We start from the raw sequence: 22,918 nt of genomic DNA, 5'->3' as shown, positions 1-22,918 counted from the left end.
TTAGTTGTTTTCCTTTGAGTGACAGACTCACTTTTTTCATTTCTGAAAAAATGTCTGCCAGATACCCAAGTCTGAATACTCACAATTTGTCATTTTTTCATGTAAAAATGGTGCTCTGTGGAAAAAGCAGCTGGTTGAGCTTGCAGCTCAATTGCACAAATGCTTTGCTTCAAAATGACCATTGTATTTCAGTTACAACAGAAGTGCTATATGCGGACTTCCCATTTCATCATAGATACTATTAAAAAGACATGAACTTTTTTACTACTTCATCAAGGAAATTCTTAAGGGTTTTTAAAAAACTGTAGCCAGTGACTGTGAAGAATGCAATAACTGCTGACACTATTTGGTGCCACTTTTTGATTTATACTGAGGCTAACAGTTTTACCCCCCACTGCTTTTGTGTAATCAGTGCAGATGTCAACACAGTGGAAAAGTCAAATAGCGTCTTAAGATTAATATGAAAATAGTTTGGTCTTACAGGGTCCCCTAAGAGGGTGTCAGGGATCTTCCAGGTGTCTACAGGCCAGACTTTGAGAATTGCTGATCTAGAAGCTTGATCAGAATCAGGTTCAATTTTTTTTTTTTTTTTGGCAAGGGTATTTCATAGGTGGTATGTGGATATATGGTCATCTCTCTTTTTCTGTTGTTAGAAACCAGTGAAGGTCATTGTCTGGATGCCATTTCATTAGAGGTTACAAAGTGGTGACATTTGATCATTTCTTCTCCGTTTACCAATTGAAGTAAAGAAGCATTTCATTATTTAGATAATCTCAGGTACAATGTATATAGAAAAGACAGTATGCACTTGATTTTTTAATTTTTGTTATCATTTTCAAAATAGTGTATTGGTTCCCTAGCATTCTCCAAAGATATAACCAGTGATTTTTTTGTATCATAAATTCGTGGATTTAAATTTATTTGATCTGTTTCAATCCTTTCAACTATTTCTTATGTTCAAATGGTTCCATCTTGATATAACCCCAGTAGTTACTTTTAAATGTTTTATTGAGGTATGCTTTATATACTCCCTAGTAGTTTGTGAGAGCATCCTTGCTTTCTAGTATGATGAGATGTGAGATGTTCCAGGCTCATCTTGCTCCAAACCTGGAAACAGACTTTTTTTTTTTTTTTAAAGGAACTCAGGTTTTTAAAATGGGAAATGGTAATTAGAGACCACAGTCTGGGTGCAAGTTGTGCTCACTGCAGTTAGGTCATTTTTTTCTAAGCCTTTTCAATGGATGAATCCAGGAAATGTGTTAATTACAAACTTATGCATTCTTATGCTATTTCCAGTGTAGATTGAATACTACTAGTTTCTTCCTTAACCACTTTCATCCCACATCTGTAATCCTTTCCCCCATGCCAAATATCTTCCCAGCAATTCTAATATAATTACTCATTTGTTTTTCAATTCACAATAAATGTCAGCCTCAGAATAATCAGTACTTCTGACAACAATACTGAAAACAGTTAGAAAGATTTGTGTTGCAGCTTGTTGTCCTTAGGGACATCCCATATAGATGTACAATCAAATTATTATATGTTAAAGCTACTGGGAATAATTTCTGTGTGGTTATGCCACAAACTCAATTGGCTGATAGGTTTTTTTGTTTCATTTTGCTTTTTGTTTGAGGTGTTGCTTTTTATTGTTTTGCTTTATAATTATATAAGCTATATGGTTCCAAGGGGCAAGTCTACAAAACAAAGTTGTTCAGATTTAGTTTCTCTTCCTGTCTCCTCTGTTTCCTCCTTTTTTTATGTTTGAGAGATATACACAAGACACATGCGTGCATGCATCCATGCATGCACGCATCCATGCATGCACAGACAAATACGTGTATGTTTGTACTACCATTCTGAGATAACAGTAGTGTCCTATCCATACTTTTCTGTTTGTTTTTTGTTAATTATGTATCCTAGAAGTTACTCCGTAGCTGTACATAGAGATAGTCCTCATTCTTTTTTCCTATGCTTAGTATTCCATTGTGAGAATGTATTGTAGTTTATTCAGCCAGTCCTCTGTTGATACACATTTAGGTTGTTTGCAACAGTTTTTAAGTTGATTGCTTCCTAAACCTATTCATAAATAGGGAATGCAATTTTTTTATGATTGTTTTGGTTTTTTAGGTTCATGCTTTGTCAGTTTTGAGAAGCAAGTTACATGTTTTAAGCGTGTTTAGCTTTTTTTTTTTTTTTTTTAACAGCAAGGAGTGGATTTATTCAGAGGTCTCCCTCTTCCACATTTTAGTGCTGTTTGTATAAAGCAGCCCCTAAGACTCTAGTCATAACATCACGTGTCACAGGAAGAGTGAGTAATCAATCTCCTGGCAAACATTGTTTGTTAGCCTGCCCCAGGTATTAAAATGTTGCCGGGTGTTAACAACCTGGAGGACTGGAATTCCTAATTGCTGTAATCAGAACCTGAAATTTTTAAAGTTTGAATCTCATTACAACCAAAGCCAGATTTGGTTCAGTTACTTTAATTTTTCTATAATTTGAAGTCAGAAAAGAAAAAGAAAAACAACTGTAACTTCAGTGTTGTTTATTATTCATCAAGAAGGTTTCAGTGACTGAAATTTAAAATATAAATTAGCTATTACTCTAGAAAGCACAGTTTTTAGTTTTCAGCTGAGATGAATGTATTTTTCTTATTCCTGGATCTATAGCCACGCCTTTGAATTATGATCTCATTCACTTAGACACATATTTTTCACTCTTCTTCTTTTGAGCTGTTAAAGATATTTTCTTCAGTCTTTCTTTTCAGCTTTACCTCCTGTTTTTTTTTCTCACACGAACTCTTGACAATTCAGTAATCCTTATTCCTGGGACATGAAATGTTGAGAAGACAAAGGAGATTTATGCAAGTTTTCCCACTCCATCCAAAGAAAGGGTCTCTATTAGAACTCTTGAAAGTGATATTTGCTTATGTAGCCCAGTGCCTCTGAAAGAAAAAACATGATGCAGAACTTTTCTCATTATCTAAGGTGTGTTCCTGGTGTCATTTCCCTCTCCCAACAGGACCACTTTTACCTAATACAAATCTGGATCTTCCACTACTCAAATGAAATACAATGCAATTAGCATCTTTTGTCTTTGATAGCACACCTACTCCAAGCACCAGTAATGCTGCAATGGAAAGCATGTTTCATTTCCTTTCTTCATTTCTCTGTTGGAGTTTGATGCTGATATTACTGAGATTTCTAATGGACAGTGTAGGGAGGAGAAGGCTCATTGATGGTAATTTATTGTACTGCTACTGAGAAAAAAACACAGCTCAGGGTATTGGTTGTTCTATACATCCAGATTTTTTGACTGAAAATGTTAGATTTTACTTTTTTAAAAATTTCCAACTTTTAAATTCAGGGGCACATGTGCAGGTTTGTTACATAGGTAAATGTGTGCCATGGTGGTTTATGGCACAGATCATGCCATCACTTAGGTATTAAGCCCAGCATCCATTAGCTATTCTTCCTGATGCTCTCCCTCCTCCCAAGCCCCCACCCTCTGACAGGCCCCAGTGTGTGTTGCTCCCCACCATGTGTCCATGTGTTCTTATCATTCAGCTCCCACTTATAAGTGAGAACATGCAGCATTTGGTTTTCTGTTCCGTGTTAGTTTGCTAAGGATAAATGCCTCCAGCTCCATCCATATCCCTGCAAAGGACATGATCTCATTCCTTTTTATGGCTGCATAGTATTCCATGGTGTATATATACCACATGTTCTTTATCCAGTCTATCATTGATGGGCATTTAGGTTGTTCATTACAGCACTGTTCACAATAGCAAAGATTTTACATTTGTTTAGAAGGCTTGATAAAGTTGCAGTTGTGTACCAAAGTGGCTGTTCTTTTAGTGAAGAAGCAGTAGGTTTGGTAGTTAAGATCATTGGAATCAGGCTTTCAGGGTTCAAATCCTGACTTCACCATTTGCTGAGTAGCTGTGGGCCACTTACCTCTCCTCGCTGAGCTTCATTGTCCTCATCTGTAAAATGAAGTAGTACTAGAACCCATAGGATACATTTTGAACCTATATGAGAGTTAAATGGAGTAATGCACATCAAGTGCCTGCAATATAATACAGATTGAGTATCCCAAATCTGGAATCCTGAAATTCTCTAAAATTTGAAACTTTTGAACAGTCAAAGAAAGTGCTCATTGGAGCATTTCAAATTTCATATTTTTGGATTAGAGATGGTCAACAGGTAAGTATAATGCAAATATTTCAAAATCCTCCAAAATCTAAAGTTTAAAACACTTCTGGTCCCAAATATTTTGGTTAAGGGATACTTCACCTGTAGTCACTTCATAAATGTCAGCTTCTCCTCCCTCCTTCCACTTTCCCCTCCTTTCTTGAAAAAATGTCCATGGAGTAAATTTCATTACCTAAACTTTTCCCCCAGTGATTTGCCATTGACTTCTGTTATAAAACCAGAGATACATTCCCAAAGAATACTTGCACCTGGAGGGACTGATGTAAAACTACTCCAAAACAAAGGAATTAAAACTGTTACTGCTTGGAAATTGACTACCAAAGTGATCATAGGTATCAGTTTTAGAACTTCCTAATGCTTTCTTCCTTTCTTTTCCTTACATCTCTATACAATAATACAGTGTTTCTTTCCACCCACCTCAAATCATGAACTGTTGAGGTCAACATAAATTTTCAAATCTTGAAGCTCTGAAACTACTTCCCTTACAGTAACACACTTCTACCAATAGATGCCGCCCTTTCACTTCTTGAGTGCACAATCTCCTATGTGGCATTTGCTTAAGGCAAGAGTTTGCTGGCTATGTACAATGAATGATAAAATTACTGAACCAGGCCAGGTGAATGATAAAATTACCGAACCAGTGGCTTATGCCTATAATCTCAGCTTTTTAGGAGGCTGAGGTCGGAGGATCGCTTGAGTCCAGGAGTTCAAGGCCAGTCTGGGTAACATAGTGAGACCCCCATCTCTACAAAAAATAAAAGCACATTTTAAAAAGTTGGCCAGGCAGGGTGGCATGTGCCTGTGGTGCCAGCTACTCAGGTGGTTGAGGTAGGAGGCTTGCTTGAACCCAGGAGTATATGGTTTGCAGTGAGCCGTGATTGTGCCACTGCACCCCAGTCTGGGCAACAGAGCAAGATCGTGTCTGGAAGAAAAAAAAAAAAAAGAAAAAAGTTACTGAATCACTTTAGAAATTTGACATTGTGTGAAGTGAGTTTCTTTGAAAATAGGGAAAACTTGTAACACAGACCAGTAGAATGAACATTACATTACATCAGAACATTACATTACATCAGAAGAAGGGTGAATGGCCCACCCAGCTGGGACCTTGGGTGAGTCACCCTTCTCTTTGAATTTGAGTTTGTGGTCTGTAAAAATTAAATATAATAGTACCTATCCTGCTTTTCCCACAGGGTTGGAGAAAGGATCAAATGAAATACACGTTGAGTTATTTGAACTAAGTTTACTTTCAGAACTTTGGTAGAATTTTATTAGCCAAGAATTATAAGGCCATTGATGTTTATTTTTGGTTCATTGTGTATTAAGTGTTATCACTTATTTTTATTTCACATTTTATTTTACTATTATAAAAAATTAGCTCTTTGAATGATGACAAATAATTCAGAAGTGAGGAAGACAAAGGAGCAGTTAAGCCTGGATTTCTGGTATGACTCTGTTTGCTGATGATAGTAACATTATCACTTTAGATCTAGGTAGCATTTAATATAGTTAAAGATGCATTCATATTTTGTTCGGCAATGCTTACAGTGTTTCTGTGAGGTAGCAGGGTGGGGTTTCTTATCCTCTTATAGTTTGAGGAACTGGAGCCCAGAGACATTTTACAAAGGCATCTTTCCTACTTAGTGCCAGAATCAGGTCTGGAACCCAAACCCCTAAGTGGCTACCTGTCTGTATTAATTTGTGTGTGTGTTTTCTCACATGAAAACAAAAACAAAAATAAAAACTATGCTTACATATTAAATACCCAATATTATAAACCAGGAAAAAGAATCTTCTTTCAAATAACATGTGATAGGGACTACAGTAACCAGGAAGAATGATTTCAGGTTTATTGCATCTTCCTGGGAATTTCGTGACATTAGAGGAGTATTTATTATTAACTCACCGTGTTTTTTTCATGCTTATTGTGAACACAGTGTAGATTGACAAGCTTTGTATTTCATTAATTGTTTATGCAAACAATTCTTATTGGAGCAATTTAATTTGTACTTTCTTTTGCTGTTCTTTCTTATTTACTTTCTAATTATGGGTTGTACAGGAATTTTGCTATTGTCAGCAAATGTCATTTTTTTTTTTTTTTTTTTTTTTTTTTGAGACGGAGTCTCGCTCTGTCACCCAGGCTGGAGTGCAGTGGCCCAGTCTCGGCTCACTGCAACCACCGCCTCCCGGGTTCAAATGATTCTCCTGCCTCAGCCTCCTGAGTAGCTGAGATTACAGGCACATGCCACCATGCCTGGCTAATTTTTGTATTTTTAGTAGAGATGGGGTTTCACCATGTTGGCCAGGCTGGTCACAAACTCCTGACCTCAGGTGATCCGCCTGCCTTGGCCTCCCAGAGTGCTGGGATTATAGGCGTGAGACACCGCACCCAGCCAGAAAATGTCATTCTAACTAAAAAGGCATTATTATTTTAAGAACATTTTTGGTTTTCGCTGGGTGCAGTCCCAGCCCTTTGGGAGGCCAAGACAGGAGGATTGCTTGAGGTCAGGAGTTCAAGACCAGCTTGGGCTACACAGCAATACCTTGTATCTACAAAAAAAAAAAAAAAAAAATTAGCTAAGTGTGGTGGTGCGTACCTGCAGTCCCAGCTACCCAGGAGGCTGAGGCAGAAGTATCATTTGAGCCCAGGAAGTTGAGGATGCAGCAAGCCATGATTGTGCCACTGCACTGTAGCCTGGGTAACAGAATGAGACCCTATCTCAAAACTAAATGGAAAAAACAAAAAAAAAAATGTAACCTCTGAAAATAAAGTTATCTATTGCGGAGGAATCTTAATGGATACAGGAAATATTTGATATATTTTCTGGTTATATCTGTCACAGTGTGCTTGTCAGTCTCATTCAGGTACTTGTTCCTGAATTTTTCTTCTCTTCTACTCTGTTATCTATTGTCTAATCAGTATGGGCTTTTCTGCTAATTTGCTTTTCTTTTTTTTTTTCCGAGATGAGGCCTTCCTCTGTCACCCAGGCTGGAGTGCAGTGGAGCGATCTCGGCTCACTGCAACCTCCGCCTCCTGGGTTCAAGCAGTTCTCCTGCCTCAGCCTCCCGAGTAGCTGGGATTACAGGCACCCGCCACCACATCTGGCTAATTTTTGTATTTTTAGTAGAGACGGGGTTTCACTGTGTTGGCCAGGCTGGTCTCGAACTCCTGACCTCGTGATCTGCCCACCTCAGCCTCCCAAAGTGCTGGGATTACAGACGTGAGCCACCACACCCAGCCTAATTTGCTTTTCTTACTCCAGTGTTAGATAATGAATATTTTTAGTAATCTTCATATTGGTTGCTCATTGTCTTATTTTAAATTTTATTGGCAGAGACACTTGGTCTCTTAAGACTACATTGTGGAATTTGACAAGGAAATGATGAAAATAGCAGTTATTTAATGCTTATTGTGTGTCAGGTCCCTGTAAATGTTTTATCCCATCTTCTTTTCATAATATCCTCACACGGTAGATCTTATAGATCTTATTCCCACTCATTTGACAGAGAGGCTTTGAGGCGCTAGGTGACAAGGGATGCTAGGTGACCTGTCCCACCCTTGGTGCATGATTGATAAATGATAGACCATTATTTTTCTCAGAATAACATACGCTTGTTTGCATGAGAACGGTTATATATGTGCCGATGGTGAACATTCATCTAATTCAGATGCTGCATCTTTTCTTTCTCTAACGTATGCAGCCCTTAGTGAATTGCCATAGCATGCAGGTACTCAGAATGTGTTATTTGATTATGTTATTTGAGCCCATTGTGCACTCTTTGGAAAACTTTTTAAATTTCTTCAGATTTTCTTTTTGTAATATCCATTCATCTATGTGTATAGGAATATGTTAATTGGACTATAATTTCATAGATGTGGAATTTAGATTTCTTCCCTGCTTCTTTGGTAAAACTGTAGTAAAAAACATTGATTGGAAATACAGTGTAGGGAATTCCCTTGATCGAACTGGACAAAGCATAAAGCATTTAGCAAAGTGCCTGGCATTCCTACTCTATTATTAATATGTGAGTTCCTTTTAGAGTGATGGCTTATTTATAGTGAAGGAGAGCAGTGGATTGGGAATCAGGTCTCAGCTCTGACTATAACTAGCTTTGTGTCCCTAAGTAAGCCACCTAACCTTTCTGGGACTCTGTGTCTTTGTCTGCTAAAGATAAGATTAAGTCTTCAAGAGCCCTCAAACTCTCTTGGTCTTTGTTTGCCAATTTAAAAAATGCAGCTAATGCGTCTCTCTCATAGAGATCATATGAGCCTAAAATAAAGAGCTTGTGTAAAGTGTGTAAAAGATGCTCAGTATATATAAGGTTCTTTTGCTGTTCTTTTAAAAGCAGAGAAATGCTTAGGACACCCAGGACACCAACATGAGCATAGAAGGCAGTCTAATATACCGACCAAGAGCGGATAGACTTGGATCCATTGCTGGTTTCATTATTTATGGGATCAGTTACTCTAGGCTTGTCACCCAACCTAGAATGAAGATACTGATCATATTTACCTCTGAGTTATTGAGAAGATTAATTTAAAAATGCTTTTAAAGTGCTTAGCAGAGTATCTGACACAGAGTAGGCATTCAGTAAATTTTATTTACGTGTGTAACACTTAGGGTGGGAGACATGGATGAAATACCAGAAAAGGGAAAGATACTGAGGTGGGCTGCCCCAAAAAAGGAAGGTAAGAGGAAGACCCACGCTTATTTCACACTTTTGTTGCAGGCTCTGCTAGTTCACACATTGTTTGCTTTGTGATTTTTTTTTTTTTTTTTTTTGAGACGGAGTCTTGCTCTGTTGCCCAGGCTGGAGTGCAGTGGCGTGGTCTTGGCTCACTGCAACCTCTGCCTCCTGAGTTCAAGTGGTTCTCCTGCCTCAGCCTCCCGCCACCATGCCCGGCTAATTTTTGTATTTTTATTAGAGACGGGGTTTTCCCATGTTGGCCAGGCTGGCCTCGAACTCCTGAGCTCAGGTGATCCATCCGCCTTGGCCTCCCAAAGTGCTGGAATTACAGGCGTGAGCCACCATGCCCAGCTGTGATATTTGTTTTATACCTAAGATGAGCTTAATTCTGTTACGACTTTCTTGTTCCTAGGGTGACATTAATTCTGTTATGACTTTCTTGTTCCTAGGGTTTAAATATCAAGGATACTGACTAAAACACTGATAGACCTTTTGTGTTTTCTCTGATTGCTTCCCTTCTGTGCCTGCCTGGAGGCTATAAGTCCTGGACAGTTCCCACATTGATGTTTTTTTTTTTTTTCAAAACAGTTTTATCCTGATGGTACATTTGTTAATGTAAAATAGCTCAAGTAAATGTATGTGTGTATGTATGAAAGAGACAGAGAGAGACAGAGAGCTGTATGGGATCCATCAGCTGCCGAGTATACCCTTTCATCTAGCAGAGTTCACATTGCAGAGCATTGGATCAGAGGGTGGCCAGCAGCTGGAGGGAGAGCAAACTTGAATCTATTTTATAGACCCACTAGTCACTTCCATTTGCCCTTTACTTAGGAGAAAATACACAGCAAAAACTGTTGTTTAGACATGGATGCATCTAGTTTAATAAATCTTAATGTAGTGCTATTAAAAATTAGGTAAAGTCAAGAAATTTTCTACCCCCCCAAGTGCTCTTATTCCTAGATATGCAGGACCAAGCATAAAGTTATTTTCACACATTGGGAAGAAGTGTTCCATTCCAATTTCAAGTGGAGATTTTCCACTTTTGGAAGTGCTACTGAGACTGCAATTAAAAACTACAACTATTCTTTTAAAACAGTTCCTGGGATGAATTAAGATCTTGCAGTAAAAATACCATATACAATCTGTCACATTATCTGTGAAACTTTTCCCTATGCCAGCATGGTCAGTGAGGGTAACAGCTGCCCAGAGTTCATTGCTAAATGGATGTTTAACAATGGTACTATGAATTCAGCACTTCATATTAGAATGGTGCTTGAGTTCCTGGTATTCAGTTAATAGAGTTTTACGTACAGTGATATAGAAAATATGTGATGCACAGGATTTCAGCTTTTTAAGAATTCTTACCACTTCTCCTCCCATCTCAATTTTGTTGTTGTGGAAAATGAAAATCCCACAGGAAAGCCAAGTGTAGTCCTCATTCCCTGACTTCTGGCTTTGTACTCCATCACTTTCACTTCCTTCCCCCCCCCCACGCTGTTCACCTGGGCCTAAACGTCTGAATGACTGCAGCCTCAAGGAAAGCTTCAAATTAGACTAGATGACCTTTAAGGTTTTGTTAATCCTGAGAATCTGTTTGTCCACATCAATGAGCTCTTTTGTATCTACTCAAATGTGATAGAACAGACGAGCATTCAGAGTAAGGGGATCTTCCTAGGCTGGCTGCAGAGAGAACAGTCAGCAGTGCTCCTCCCATGGCTATAGATTACACATCTCACTCTGGGGGTATGTGGGTACTGGGGAAGGGGGAGCCAGTTTGGCCTGTGGCACCTGTAATTTTTATACTTTGAACTACTGAAATGGGTCTGAGTTCTCCAGCTCTTCACAGATCCCACCACTTCCTGTTTTTGTTTTATGACTGACCTGTTGAGTTTATTTCTGTTGTCTTTGCCAGTCTCTCAAAACATTTGTGTTTGTGACCTCTGATTTAACCAGTCTCCAGTTCATGGTCATTTAGGTAGCCTTCAGCTTTTTAATATTAATAAATATTGCTTTAATGACATCTTTGCATGGTATGCCCTTAGAAGTAATTCCTGCAGTAGAATTATTGGGTCAAACTGTTCATAAATTTGAAATTTTGATACATATTGTTAAATTTCCCTATCATTTTTGGTATGTGAATTGTCATTTTATGTTATTTACTGAATTTTCCAGGTAATTCTTATTTTCTTTATTGATTTTAAAGACTTCTTCAGGTTATGAACCTTTTAACATATGTGGTAAAGATATTCTCCTAGAATATCTTTTAAAGCTTTGTGTATAGTATCTAACTTCAGACATTTAAATTTATACATATTTTGATTTATTAGCTTTTTCTTGCGGGTTTCTGGAATTTTATGTCATGTTTGGAAAAGTTTTTCACATTCTAAGATTACAAAAATATTAACCCTTACTTTGTTTTACAATGTTTTATTATTTTTTCTTTTGCAATATTTATCAGGTATTTGTCTTGGTGTTAAGAGTAAGGTAGCGATCGAGCTTTATATTTTTCTAACAACCAAGGATTTAAAAAAATACAGAGTTAATTTAGAATTACCAAATCTTAATAGCTTACAGTACCTAAAGGTGGCTTGTTTTTACAGATAGAAAGTTTGCACTTCAAACTCTGAGTTTTAATGTTTTTCGGCTTTTAAAACCTCTAAAAGAAACTGTGAACAGAACACCATATTGGTTTTGGCATTAACCTTAATGCATCTCGAATAGGCTGATTCTACAGAATTTGATCCAAAGTACTTCTATGTCTTGATCCTTTTTTTGCCAAGCAAAATTGATTGTTTCTAACCAAAAGGCCTTTAGTGCTAGACTGAAAGAAAAGTAAGGGGGTCCTCCTGTGCTGGTTGTATTTTATATAATTTGGCATCAGGTACAATGCTTTTTATTTTTCTCTTTAGTTTCTTTCTTTTCTCTAGCCTGTGATGGTCCAGGCGTCTTGTTGCTGGGGGGCTTTTTGTCTAGCTCATTGTTATTGTATCTTTTAGTGCATTCGTTTTTTCGTGGTAGTTCAGTAAGTGGTTACCAGGGGTCTTTCTTTGACAGTTATTACTAGCTTCTCTTGTATAGTGGGATTTAGCTGTGGGTTGATTTGTTGTGCTGGTATGTTTTCAGCGCAGCAATGCATTGCTCTATCACATAGATTCTTTTTATAGCTTCATTAGAGGTGTTTTAGTTCCTCTTTTGAATATTTATCTGAGGATCTTAGTACCTTGGCAGTCACACTATCCTAAATTATTATAGTGCCTTTTAAAGTAGATTTTGTCATTGAGGCTTATGTTTAGGTCAGGCTTGCAGGCAGGGAGACAGATTATGCCATTGTGGTTGAGAGGCATATAGTGGTTAAAACCACTGGAGTTATTCTGTTAGGGCTTATAGCCTATCTTCTCCACCTATTATGTCACCTGTCTAACCCTTGATTGTCTTATCTGTCAAACATGGTAAAGTCATACCTCTTTCATAGGGCTGTTGTGAGTATCAAATGAGATACAGGTTGTGTAATCCCAAATCTGAAAATCCAAAATCCAAAACACTTCTGGTCCCAGGCATCTTGGATAAGGGATACTAAACCTGTAATGCATGTAAAGCACCTTTAGGACAATGGTCCTTACTGCTGGCCTGCAATAAGCACTTAATAAATGTTATTATTTTCTTCTTTTTTGTTGTTGGTTTGCTCTTCTAGAATGTTACAATGCTATTTTTTTTTAACCTTCTAGTTGTAAAAACACACTCCTTATAGAAAGTTTAGAGACTGAAGAAAAGCTTAAAGAAGAAAATGTCTCTTACAACTCTTCCAACACCCCCAGAAATAATAATTACACTTTAACATTTCCTTCCAGTTTTTTAATACTTAGATATTATTTTACACAGCTGAGATCATTCTGCATGCATAATAAATCTTGATTTTTTTCACTTAACATATCTTAAACATTTTCTCATATCATTAAAAACACTTGTGAAATCATTTTTAAGGGTCACATAGTAGCCTATCACATTATATTCTTTTGATTGATTTAATCATCCTCTTTTTACTTGACATTTAACATTTGGGGCTTTTTTGGTTGGAGTTGGGTTATTTTCAGGTCATTCTAATATATTAAGCCAGGCTTTTTTCTTGTCAGCGGGAGGTTTGGGGATTGAGTCTTTGTGATTGTTTTTGTTGTTGCGTTTTTTTGCCTGTTGAGTGTGTGAATTAAGCTGGGGTTTTAACCATCAGCACCTGCGCTCTCAGACTCTTGCCACCACCTTTCTGGACAATCTCCATGCTCTACTTTTTAACCTTTTTCTGATGAGTTTCTTTTCTTCTGTGCTAGAAGAAAGATGAATGGAGACTATGATTGGTGTTTAGGTTTCTGACCTGGCAGTGCCATGTGAATGCCCAGTAGCTAGCCAAGCTCAACACCACTGCCTGTTAATGGCCTTTTACTGAAGTAGTCCTGCCGAGCAGTTTCGGGTGAGAAGACTATCCTAAATTGTTCTTGACAGGGTACACTATTTTTGTTTTAACTTCTTATTTTTCCTATAAAGTTTGGTTTAAAGTATGTTGAGACTGAATTTATTTGTGCTTTGGAATATAATGAGAGTTTGTGCTCTTTTCTTTCAGAAAACTAGCCAAGAACAGCAGTCTGGAAAAGACATATGTATCCAAAATTGCCAGGGAAACCTGCTGTGTAGATACGCTTTCTGAGAAACCACATGGTAAATGAATGTCATCTTTGTCTCAGAACCACAGTAGCCTGGTTCTGCTGGTGGATCGTGCTAGCTGATTTGAGCTTGGTTTTTAACTCAGTTATTGAAATGGCTTTGAGAGCAGGACTTAAATGCCTGTGGTTTTTGACCTCAAGAGGTTGCTTAAAACAGTATCAGCCTGTGTGAGCCTGAGACCGTTTTTCATTTCCTTTGTTTGGTTCGGAGACTGCTTGATCCATGACTGCTTGGCAGGCTTCTTCTTTAACATTCATTCTCGTGGCCATCTTTTCTCTGATATTAAACTACAGGGTGATTTTAATCTCAACTACATGGTGAGAAAAAGAGCTGAGTCCAGACTGGCTCAGAAATGGATCCTAAGAACTGCAATAAGTATCATAGCACCTTAGGCCCTAGGAAGGGCTGTTCCATGGTTACTTCTGTGTGGCTTCACTGTAAGCACAGGTGACAAATTGGCATGTCTTGAATTCTTAGAAGCCATTGTCTCTCTCAATCATCTGTTCCAACACTGTATCAGAGAATGATAAACTTTCAGGATTGAAAAGGGTCTTAAAGGACATATTTTCCAGCTCTTGCTGTATTTCCAACAAGAGGCATCATCTCACATTTGCTTGACTACCTGCAGTCATTTCTGAGAAGAGGGAATTCCACAAATTGGAAGTAGTTCAAATCATTGCTCAAAGCTCTGTGTAAAGATAGTAGTTTTTTTTTTTTTTTCAGCCAAAATTTGTCCCCAGGGAACTTCTATCCATGAAATTTTGATTACTTCTCACAGGAACTTTAGCAAAAGTTAGTTGGGATTATCTGGATTTCCCATTTTGCAGATAGAGAAAGCCACCATCTCTTTCCCCTAACTACTTAGTACTATGGTAGCTTGGGTTGAGGAAAATTTGCCAATTCATTGTTACCAAGGCAAGTAACTAAATCATGGGTTCTCTCTATGCTAACGCTGCCCAGCACATAGGCTTTACTGCTGTCTGTGCTTCATTCTCTCTCTCTGTTTAGCTGAGAGAATGAGTGTGAAAGCACTTAGCCAATAGTAGTAGATGTTGGGTGACATTTCATTTAAAGTGCAGACTCCTGGCCAGGTGCAGGGCTCACACCTGTAATCCTAGCACTTTGAGAGGCCAAAGCGGGAGGATCCCTCGAGCCCAGGAGTTCGAGACCAGCTTGATCAGCATAGCTAGACCTTGTCTTTACAAAAAATTAAAAAATTAGCCAGGCATGGTGGTGCCCACCTGTAGTCCTAGCTACTCAAGAGGCTGAGGCAGGAGGATCACTTGAGCCCAGGAGTTTGAGGCTACAGTAAGCTATGATTGCACTATTGCACTCTAGCCTGGGTGACAGAGGGAGACCGTATCTTTTTTTTTTTTTTTTTTTAAAAAAAAGGAAAAAGTACAGACTCCAGAGTCAGACAGAACCTGATTCAATTTTGATTTCAACCACTTGCAGGCTGTGTTAACCTCAATGGATTATATAATTCTTCAAACCTCAAATTCCCTATCTGTAGCACTGGGTTAATAATTATAGCTGTAAGATTTAATGAAGAGCAAATGAGATTAATACATATAAAATACTTAATGTATGTATGGCTGCTAATAATGAACAGTTAATACTTAAAAAATTCTGGCTTTTATTATTGTTATTGTTACTATTCCTGTAATCACTGTACAACAAGGTGTCTGAATCTTGCCCTCCCATCAAGGCAATACAGGCAGAGCTTAACCTTCTGTCCCACCTGTCCTTGTGATTTCTTCTCTCCATAGGGCTACCCTTGGTATTCATTTTCACCTGATTTACCAAGAATAGCAATATAAGCATCAAAAGAAGGGGTGGGGATGGGCATGTACACAATTTCTCTGGCCCCTGGATATCGCTGCTTCTCTTACATGGCGAGGTTTCAGGAGTGACCTCGATATTTTGCCATGTTGTCAGAACTGGAGATGGGGCGTTAACTTTTTTTTTCTTATTTTCTTGCCTTTAGGGAAAACATGTATATTCAGAAATATCATGGTTGTCTCTATTTTCAGAGATGGTTTCATCCTCTGTGGCTGTGTCATTTGAGTATGTGTTTTTAACAATCTACTCATTCTACTTTGTCCTTGTGGTCTAGATTTCTTAGTGGTCAGTTTTGTTTGGTTTCACTCCAGATGTAGGACTCTGCCACTTCCCAAGACATCTTAATTTCATGTACATTTTAAAATTTATTGGCATCAAGTTTCAGATTTTAAAACTTGCAGTATCTGTATTCATAGCTTGCTTTTCATTCCTGTTATTTGTTTCTTCTTTTTTTTGGTGGGGGGGTGGGGATCAATCTTATCAGAATGTAATTTTTTTTTTAAGCCCAAACCAGCTTTTGGTTTTGTTGATCCTTGCTACTGCACATTAACTTTTGAATTCATTAATTTATGTTCTTACATCATTTTCTTCTTTCTGATTTCTGTGGGTTTATTTTTCTTTTCTTCACTTGGACAATTCAGCTTACTAATTTTTAATTATCTTTCTTTTCTTTTTCTTTCTTTTTTTTTTTTTTCTTTTCCTTTTCCTCAAGACGGAGTCTTGCACTGTTGCCCAGGCTGGAGTGCAGTGGCGTGATCTTGGCCCACTGCAACCTCCACCTCCCAGGTTCAAGCGATTCTCCTGTCTCAGCCTCCCAAGTAGCTGGGACTAGAGGTGCGCACCACCACACCTGGCTAAATTTTGTATTTTTAGGAGAGACGGGGTTTCACCACGTTGGCCAGACTGGCCTGGAACTCCTGACCTCATGATCTGCCTGCCTCAGCCTCCTAAAGTGTTGGGATTACAGGCGTAAGCCACCGCTCCTGGCCCAGTTATCTTTCTTTTCTAACAAACGTTTAAGGCTGTAAAATTTCCTTTAAATATTATTTCAACTACCTGCCACAATTTTTGATATGTAGTATTTTTGTAAAGTCAGATTTGTTGAGGTTTAATTTATATTCTATAAAACATGCTCCTTTTAAGTGTACAGTTGGATGAGTTTTAATAGAAATATACAGTTGTATAAATACCACCATAATCAAGCTATAGAACATTTCTAATATCCCATCAAGTTCCCTTATGCCCTGTTTTTTGTCCCTACAGTTTTGTCTTTTCTAGGATGTCAGATGAATGGAATTGTGCAGTATATAGCCTTTTGTGTTTGGCCTCATTCACTTAGCATACTGTTTTGAGATTTGTTCATTTGTTGCATGTGTCTGGAGTTTGTTCCTTTTTATTGCTGAGTAGTTTCCATTGTATGGATATTACCAGAATTTATCTGTTCACTACTACTTTATTTTCAGTGGGAGAAAATGAGAATATTTTAATTCTGCATTTGGACTGTAAATATCATCCAGACTCTTCTGGATTGGAAAGTATCTTGGCATTTTTCAAATATAAATATTTATTTAGGTTTTATCATTTTGAAAGTTCTTCCATTAGTGGGCAAACGTGAGCTCATGTGTATTCACTTGCACCCTTCCTCCCTGTAGCAGTCTGGGTTCAGAGAGGAGATAGAAACCACACAGTAGGTTAAAGAGGGGAAGTTTAATATAATAAGTATTACCTATGATAAGAGTAACTATCAGATATGAAGAAACTCTGTAGGGTTCCCTAAGGCTGAGGGCGTATATCCAAGGAAGGACAAACTGCCAGGGCTTCAGACCTCATTGGAGAAGATGTGGTTCAGCCCATGGAATCACAGAGGAGTTTGCTGGTTTGACAAGACTGGAGCTGATCCAGAGTCTCTGGGCAAGCCCTCGTTTACCCTCTGGAGTGCCGGCAGACAGCAGGCCATCCAGTGGGTTACTGGCCATCCAGTGGGTAGTGGGGTGTGGGCCCTGGCTGGGCCAGGAGGCCTTTAGAACACAAGAGCCATGTGGAGGCTTTGGTGTCCATGTCAGCTGAGCTCCCAAAACGTTAGGGTAGGCTGAGCCTGCAAGGTCACAGAAAGACCACGTTCTAGGCTGTAGCTGGGCCACAGTGTTGATGGTCTTCACACCCATATTGCCAACTCCCATGCTGGACACTCAGGACAGCCTCTTCCTCCCAGTGCTCTACTGAGAAAACTTCACAGCACACGTTCTTCAGAGAAATGCTTATCACAGAGTGCATCTAGAAGGGTGCACTTGGATCTTAGAGGTAACACACTCTCCCTATTCTTTTAAAAAGAAGTACTATCAAGTCAAGAGCAGTAATAACTATATGCTTGTGCTATTAACAATCAGACCCTTCATGAGGGGAAAAGAGTTTATGAAAATTAGAACTTACGTAGTTTTAAGTAACAAAGATATGTTTATAGACAAATAGAACTATACCTTCCCATGGGACCTGTGTTATATACTAATCATGATATTGTCACTATTCTCCCCTCTCCCAGTCATTGGAATCATGGATTCCAAGTTGTAAGTCAGACCCCAGATTGGAAGCACTTTCTTTCTTCAAGATGTTTGCTCATTATAGAAAACATTTAGGAAGCACATTTTAAAGAACGGTTTTATACCAGAGAAGCTAAGTGTTTTTAACTCTGAGCCTAGACGAGCTTACTGCTAGGAATATGGTGTTTAAACCCTTCAAAATGAAAAACTAGGACACGTGGTCTTTACAAAATTTTTTTCTGGTTTAGGAATTTATACACATTTGAGAAGTATTACCATGGCATAAATTAATTCACATTTGATTATACCAATTAGACAGTTGCCAAAAAGAATAAAGGACTATCCTAAAATATTTAGGCTATATACATACTAATGCTTTTACAGAGTAAGGATTCAACCAATCTTTTTTAGAGTCTTCAACCAGAAAAATGAACAAATGATAAAAACTTATATTTAGCAGTTTGAAGGTCACACGCACACACACACACACACACGCACACACACACACCCCTACCCCTATCTAGACCTAATTTATGTTTTTGACACTGTAGAGAGTTCAAGTCCTAAGACTATGGCCATTATAAAAAGATTCTGACATGCTTTGCAGAATTCTTGTCTTCTTTTGTTGCAGATTTTTTTTTCTTTCAAAGGATTGCTTGAGAGGGTATTTCTTTTTTGGGTATTTAGGTTGTGAATCTCTCACCCTTCATTACATGGGAGTACCCAGCAGTAAGGCTTACAGGGTGTTATATACTTTCCAGAAACTGAGTGCTATGTACTTGCAATCTTTTCCACGCTGAGAAATTCCCAATTTTAAAACTTCGACCTGCAAAGTAGCTTACTTAGGGAATTTCTATTTGTATTCTTGACAAGTTTGCTGTAAGCATTTTTTTTCTTTTATGTGTTTAAAATTGGATCCTATTTAGTCTGAAGATGCCTTTTAAGACTGCATCTATTAAATAAAGTGAGATCAATTTGCATTTTAGCTTTCAAATTTTGCTTGGGATTCTTTGGGCTTTTTTTATTTGGCAGGAAGAGAGAGAAGCAGCTTGGCCTTTTTGCTGTCTTGGAAGTTTCCAGCCCAAGAAAGCATATGGAGGCATAGCTCGCAGGGTTTCTTATGTGATTAGCTAGCTCTTTTCCTGAATTATTAAGCTGCATTAAAACAGTAGCTCAGTGCAGTTGGTGTTTTAGGTTTTCATACCTTCTGAAAGATTAATATTCCTACAAGAATGAGGTTACTTTTGATGCCTCCCTTTAGTGCTTTCAAACATCAAGAGCCTCGCATTCTTGTACTCTACCTTCTATAGACATTTACAGTTATTCTAGGAGGTGTAATGGGTGTTTACTAACTTCCTGAAAGTGTTTCTCTCACAGATTGGCTTCCTTAAGTGTGAAATTTATACACCAATTTAAAACTACAGTGTCCCCCTTGTCAATGGAGGAATATGTTCCAAGACCCCCACTGGACACCTGAAACCGTAGATAGTACTGAACCCCATTGCCGTCAGTCAGAACATTTCTGTTTATGTCTTTCACCCACAAATGTAATGCCTTTTCTATCTTAACCAAGCGCCTATCACACAACTGTGGTTGAAACTTTTGCTCCTTGAGGTATGACAGCAAAACTAGCATGTGTTTCTTTTTCCTTCTTCACAGTATCATGGGTAGAAGATTCATTCTTACTGTAATCTTAACAGCCTTAGTGTATGATTTTTTGTTGTTAGCCAACAATGTTCATCTTTTCACTTAAAGGAAGTACATCATGGTTTCTCTTCGGCATATGTGAATTGCCAGCATCACTACTCTTGCATTTTGGGTCTATTATTAAGTGAAATAGGGGTTCCTTGAACACAAATACTGTGATACCAATTCTGCAACAGTCCATTTGATAACCAGGGTGACTACTGAGTGACTGAGGGGTGGATAGTGTGTATAGCATGGTTATGCTGGACAAAGGGATGATTCACATCCCAAGTGGGATACAGCAGGACAGCGCAGGATTTCATCATGCATGTCAGAATGGCACACAGTTAAAACTTAGGAATTGATTATTTCTGGAAGTTTCCATTTAATATTTTCAGACTTTAGTTGACTGTGGGTAACTGAAACTACAGATAAGGGAGAATATAATATACTCTTAAAATAGAATTTTTCTTAAAGAGCAATCAAGCAACCAGGACTAGAGTGAATTTTTTTCATTTCTTTCCTTGTAATTTTATTGCAATTAGGATACTGAATTAGTCGCTTATTTTGATTTTGGTATGCATGGGTCAATTTTGAGTAATTGATACAACTTTATTTAATGAACTTAAACTATCCTCTTAGGCTTATGTATTGATTGCATACTTTCAATGCTGAAAAGCCTAGTGTCTTACTGGTGCTTGAGAGAACCCAGTAAAAAGTCAGTATCATTTTCAAATAAAGGCTTAAAGATTAAGGATCTATTTCTTTATTAAATATTTATTAAGAATTATTTTTTGCTGGCCTGCTCTCTGAAAATATATTAGATATAGTCTTTACTCTCAAATAGGTCCTACTTTAGTAAAAGAAAAAGATACAGGATTGAGAGAGGAGTTGGAGCTTGCGCTGAGCTGGAAGGTTGAATGGGCAGCCCTCTAAGCAGAAGACAAAAATAGATCCAGCAGAAGCTTGGAGGTGTAAAAAAGCATGGCACCTGAAGGAATTGGGAGTTGTTGTTAGTATTTCTGACTAATGAGCTCATAAGTCTTTTCATTTATTTAACCTAATTTTATTAGTTCTCTGTATCTCAAATGTGTTACTTGATATAACCAAACTTGCATTTCATTTTTAGAAGTTAAAATTCAGACCTTTCCCTGATTTAGAATGACCCCCGCTTCTCTGCACTATAAAAGTGTGACGAGATAAAGTTTTTTTTCCCATAGACTGACCACAGGGATTCTTCTATCTGTCAATTCCTATAGCACATGTTGCCCTGACACACAGTTGGCCAGGCTTTACAGTCAGACACGCTAAGATTCCTATCCTAATTCAACCACTTACAACCTCTGGGACCAGAGGCAAATGCCTATATCTCTCTAAGCCTCCAGTGTCTGCGTCTGTAAGATGACGGATAAGAGTACTTATTTCTTGGACTGTTGTGAGGATTACTTGAGTTAATGCATGTAAGGTGCTGAGCACAATGTCCAGCACATAGAACTCAATTAAAAGTATCTCTAATTAATGTTAATGATCATTAGCCCTCACTAATACCCCAGACTGTAGCTTGCTTTCGTGACTTCCCTACCTCTTTTCTCTCCACAACTAGCGTGAAGGGAGCATGCCATATACTTTTTTTGTCCCATACCCACTCTTACTCACCCATACTCCTCTATCCTTACATGGGTTCTGACACAGAGTGGGTACTGGCTGCATTTTTAAAAAGATGTAACGCTAGATAGACATCAGCAAGTAAACCTTGGGGGATATGAAAGTTTTTGATGGGTTCTTGCTGTGGAGAGTCAAGGTCAAGATGATAGGGAAAAAAATCTGTGTTTGGTCAAAACTATATTACCTTTGGCCAAAGGCTGTTATAAAACTCACAGAACAAAAACAAAACAAAACAAAACAGGTGCCTTGTGAATTCCAGAGCAAGTTGTAAAAGCTCATGCCATAATAGAGTTGGAATAAATTCTAAGCATGCAAAATACTACTTTAAGAATTTTGTCCTGTAAATTTAAGAATGTTTTTTAATTACAGTAGCTCCCAAACCTTAACTATGGTTTTGCTTTCCATGGCTTCAGTTACCCACAACCACCGAATATTAAATAGAAAATTCCAGAAATAAACAATTCATGAGTTTTAAATTATGCGTCTTCCTGAGTAGTGTGATGAAACCTTGTGCCATCCTGCTCCATCCTGCCTGGGACATGAATCATCGCTCTGTTCAGCATATCCACTCTGTTGCACCCATTAGTCACTTAGTAGACATCTTGGTTATCATAAAGACTGTTGTAGTATTGGTATTACAGTGCTTGTGTTTAAGTAACCCTTTTATTTTTAGTATGGAAATTTATTTATTTTTTTTTTACTTTTAGGTTCAGGGGTACATGTGCAGTTTTTTAGATAGGTAAACTGCATGTCTCTCAGGTTTGATGTACAGATTATTTCATCACCAAGTAATTAGCATAGTACCCAATAGGTGATTTGTTGATCTTTTCCCTTCTCCCACTCTCCACCCTCCAGTAATCCTCTGGAGTGTCTGTTGTTCCCCTGTATGTACTCATGTTTTTGTTGTTTAGATAAGTGAGAACATGCAGTATTTGTTTTTCTTTTCTTCTTCTTTTTTTTTTTTTTTTTTTTTGAGATGGAGTCTTGCTCTGTCTGTCGCCCATGCTGGAGTGCAGTGGTGCGATCTCAGCTCACTGCAACCCCCATCTCTTGAGTTCAAGCAATTCTCCTGCCTCAGCCTCCTAAGTAGCTGGGATTACAGGCATGTGCCACCACACCCAGCTAATTTTTGTATTTTTAGTAGAAACAGGGTTTCACCATGTTGACCACCCTGGTCTCAAATTCCTGACCTCAAATGATCCTCCCACCTCGGCTTCCCAAAGTGCTGGGATTACAGGTGTGAGCCACGGTGCCTGGCCTCAGTATTTGTTTTTCTGTTCCTGTGTTAGTTTGCTTAAGATAATGGCCTCCAACTCCATCCATGTTGCTGCAGAGGACATGATCTTGTTCTTTTTTATGGCTACATAGCATTCCATGGTGTATATGGACCATATTTTCTTTATCCAGTCTACCGTTGATGAGCATTTAGGTTAATTCCATGTCTTTGCTATTGTGAATAGTGCTGTGATGAACATAATTGTGCATGTGTCTTCATGATTTATATTCCTTTAGGCATATACCCAGCAATGGGATTGCTGGGCCAAATGGTAATTCTGTTTTAAGTTCTTTGAGGAA

General features: G+C 38.2%; 1 protein-coding gene across 3 annotated transcripts in view; it reads left to right on the top strand.

Annotated features, from left to right (window-relative positions):
• The window catches only part of STK4 (serine/threonine kinase 4), a 117,471-nt gene that overhangs the window by 76,812 nt on the left and 17,741 nt on the right, over positions 1-22,918 (top strand). Inside the window, exon 11 of one of the 3 annotated variants that reach the window (XM_055266388.2) lies at positions 13,513-13,611. The exons of the other annotated variants lie outside the window; for them this stretch is intronic. Coding sequence (XP_055122363.2) covers positions 13,513-13,596 — 84 coding nt within the window. The 3' untranslated portion in view covers positions 13,597-13,611. Of the gene's footprint in view, positions 1-13,512; positions 13,612-22,918 lie in introns of those variants that run through there. 3 annotated transcript variants of the gene reach the window in all.

The sequence above is a fragment of the Symphalangus syndactylus genome, chromosome 24 (genome assembly GCF_028878055.3).
Source record: "Symphalangus syndactylus isolate Jambi chromosome 24, NHGRI_mSymSyn1-v2.1_pri, whole genome shotgun sequence".
NCBI classification, from domain to species: domain Eukaryota; kingdom Metazoa; phylum Chordata; class Mammalia; order Primates; family Hylobatidae; genus Symphalangus; species Symphalangus syndactylus.
The sequence above is the reverse complement of the archived record's forward strand: the minus strand, read 5'-3'. Positions and strand labels throughout refer to the sequence as shown.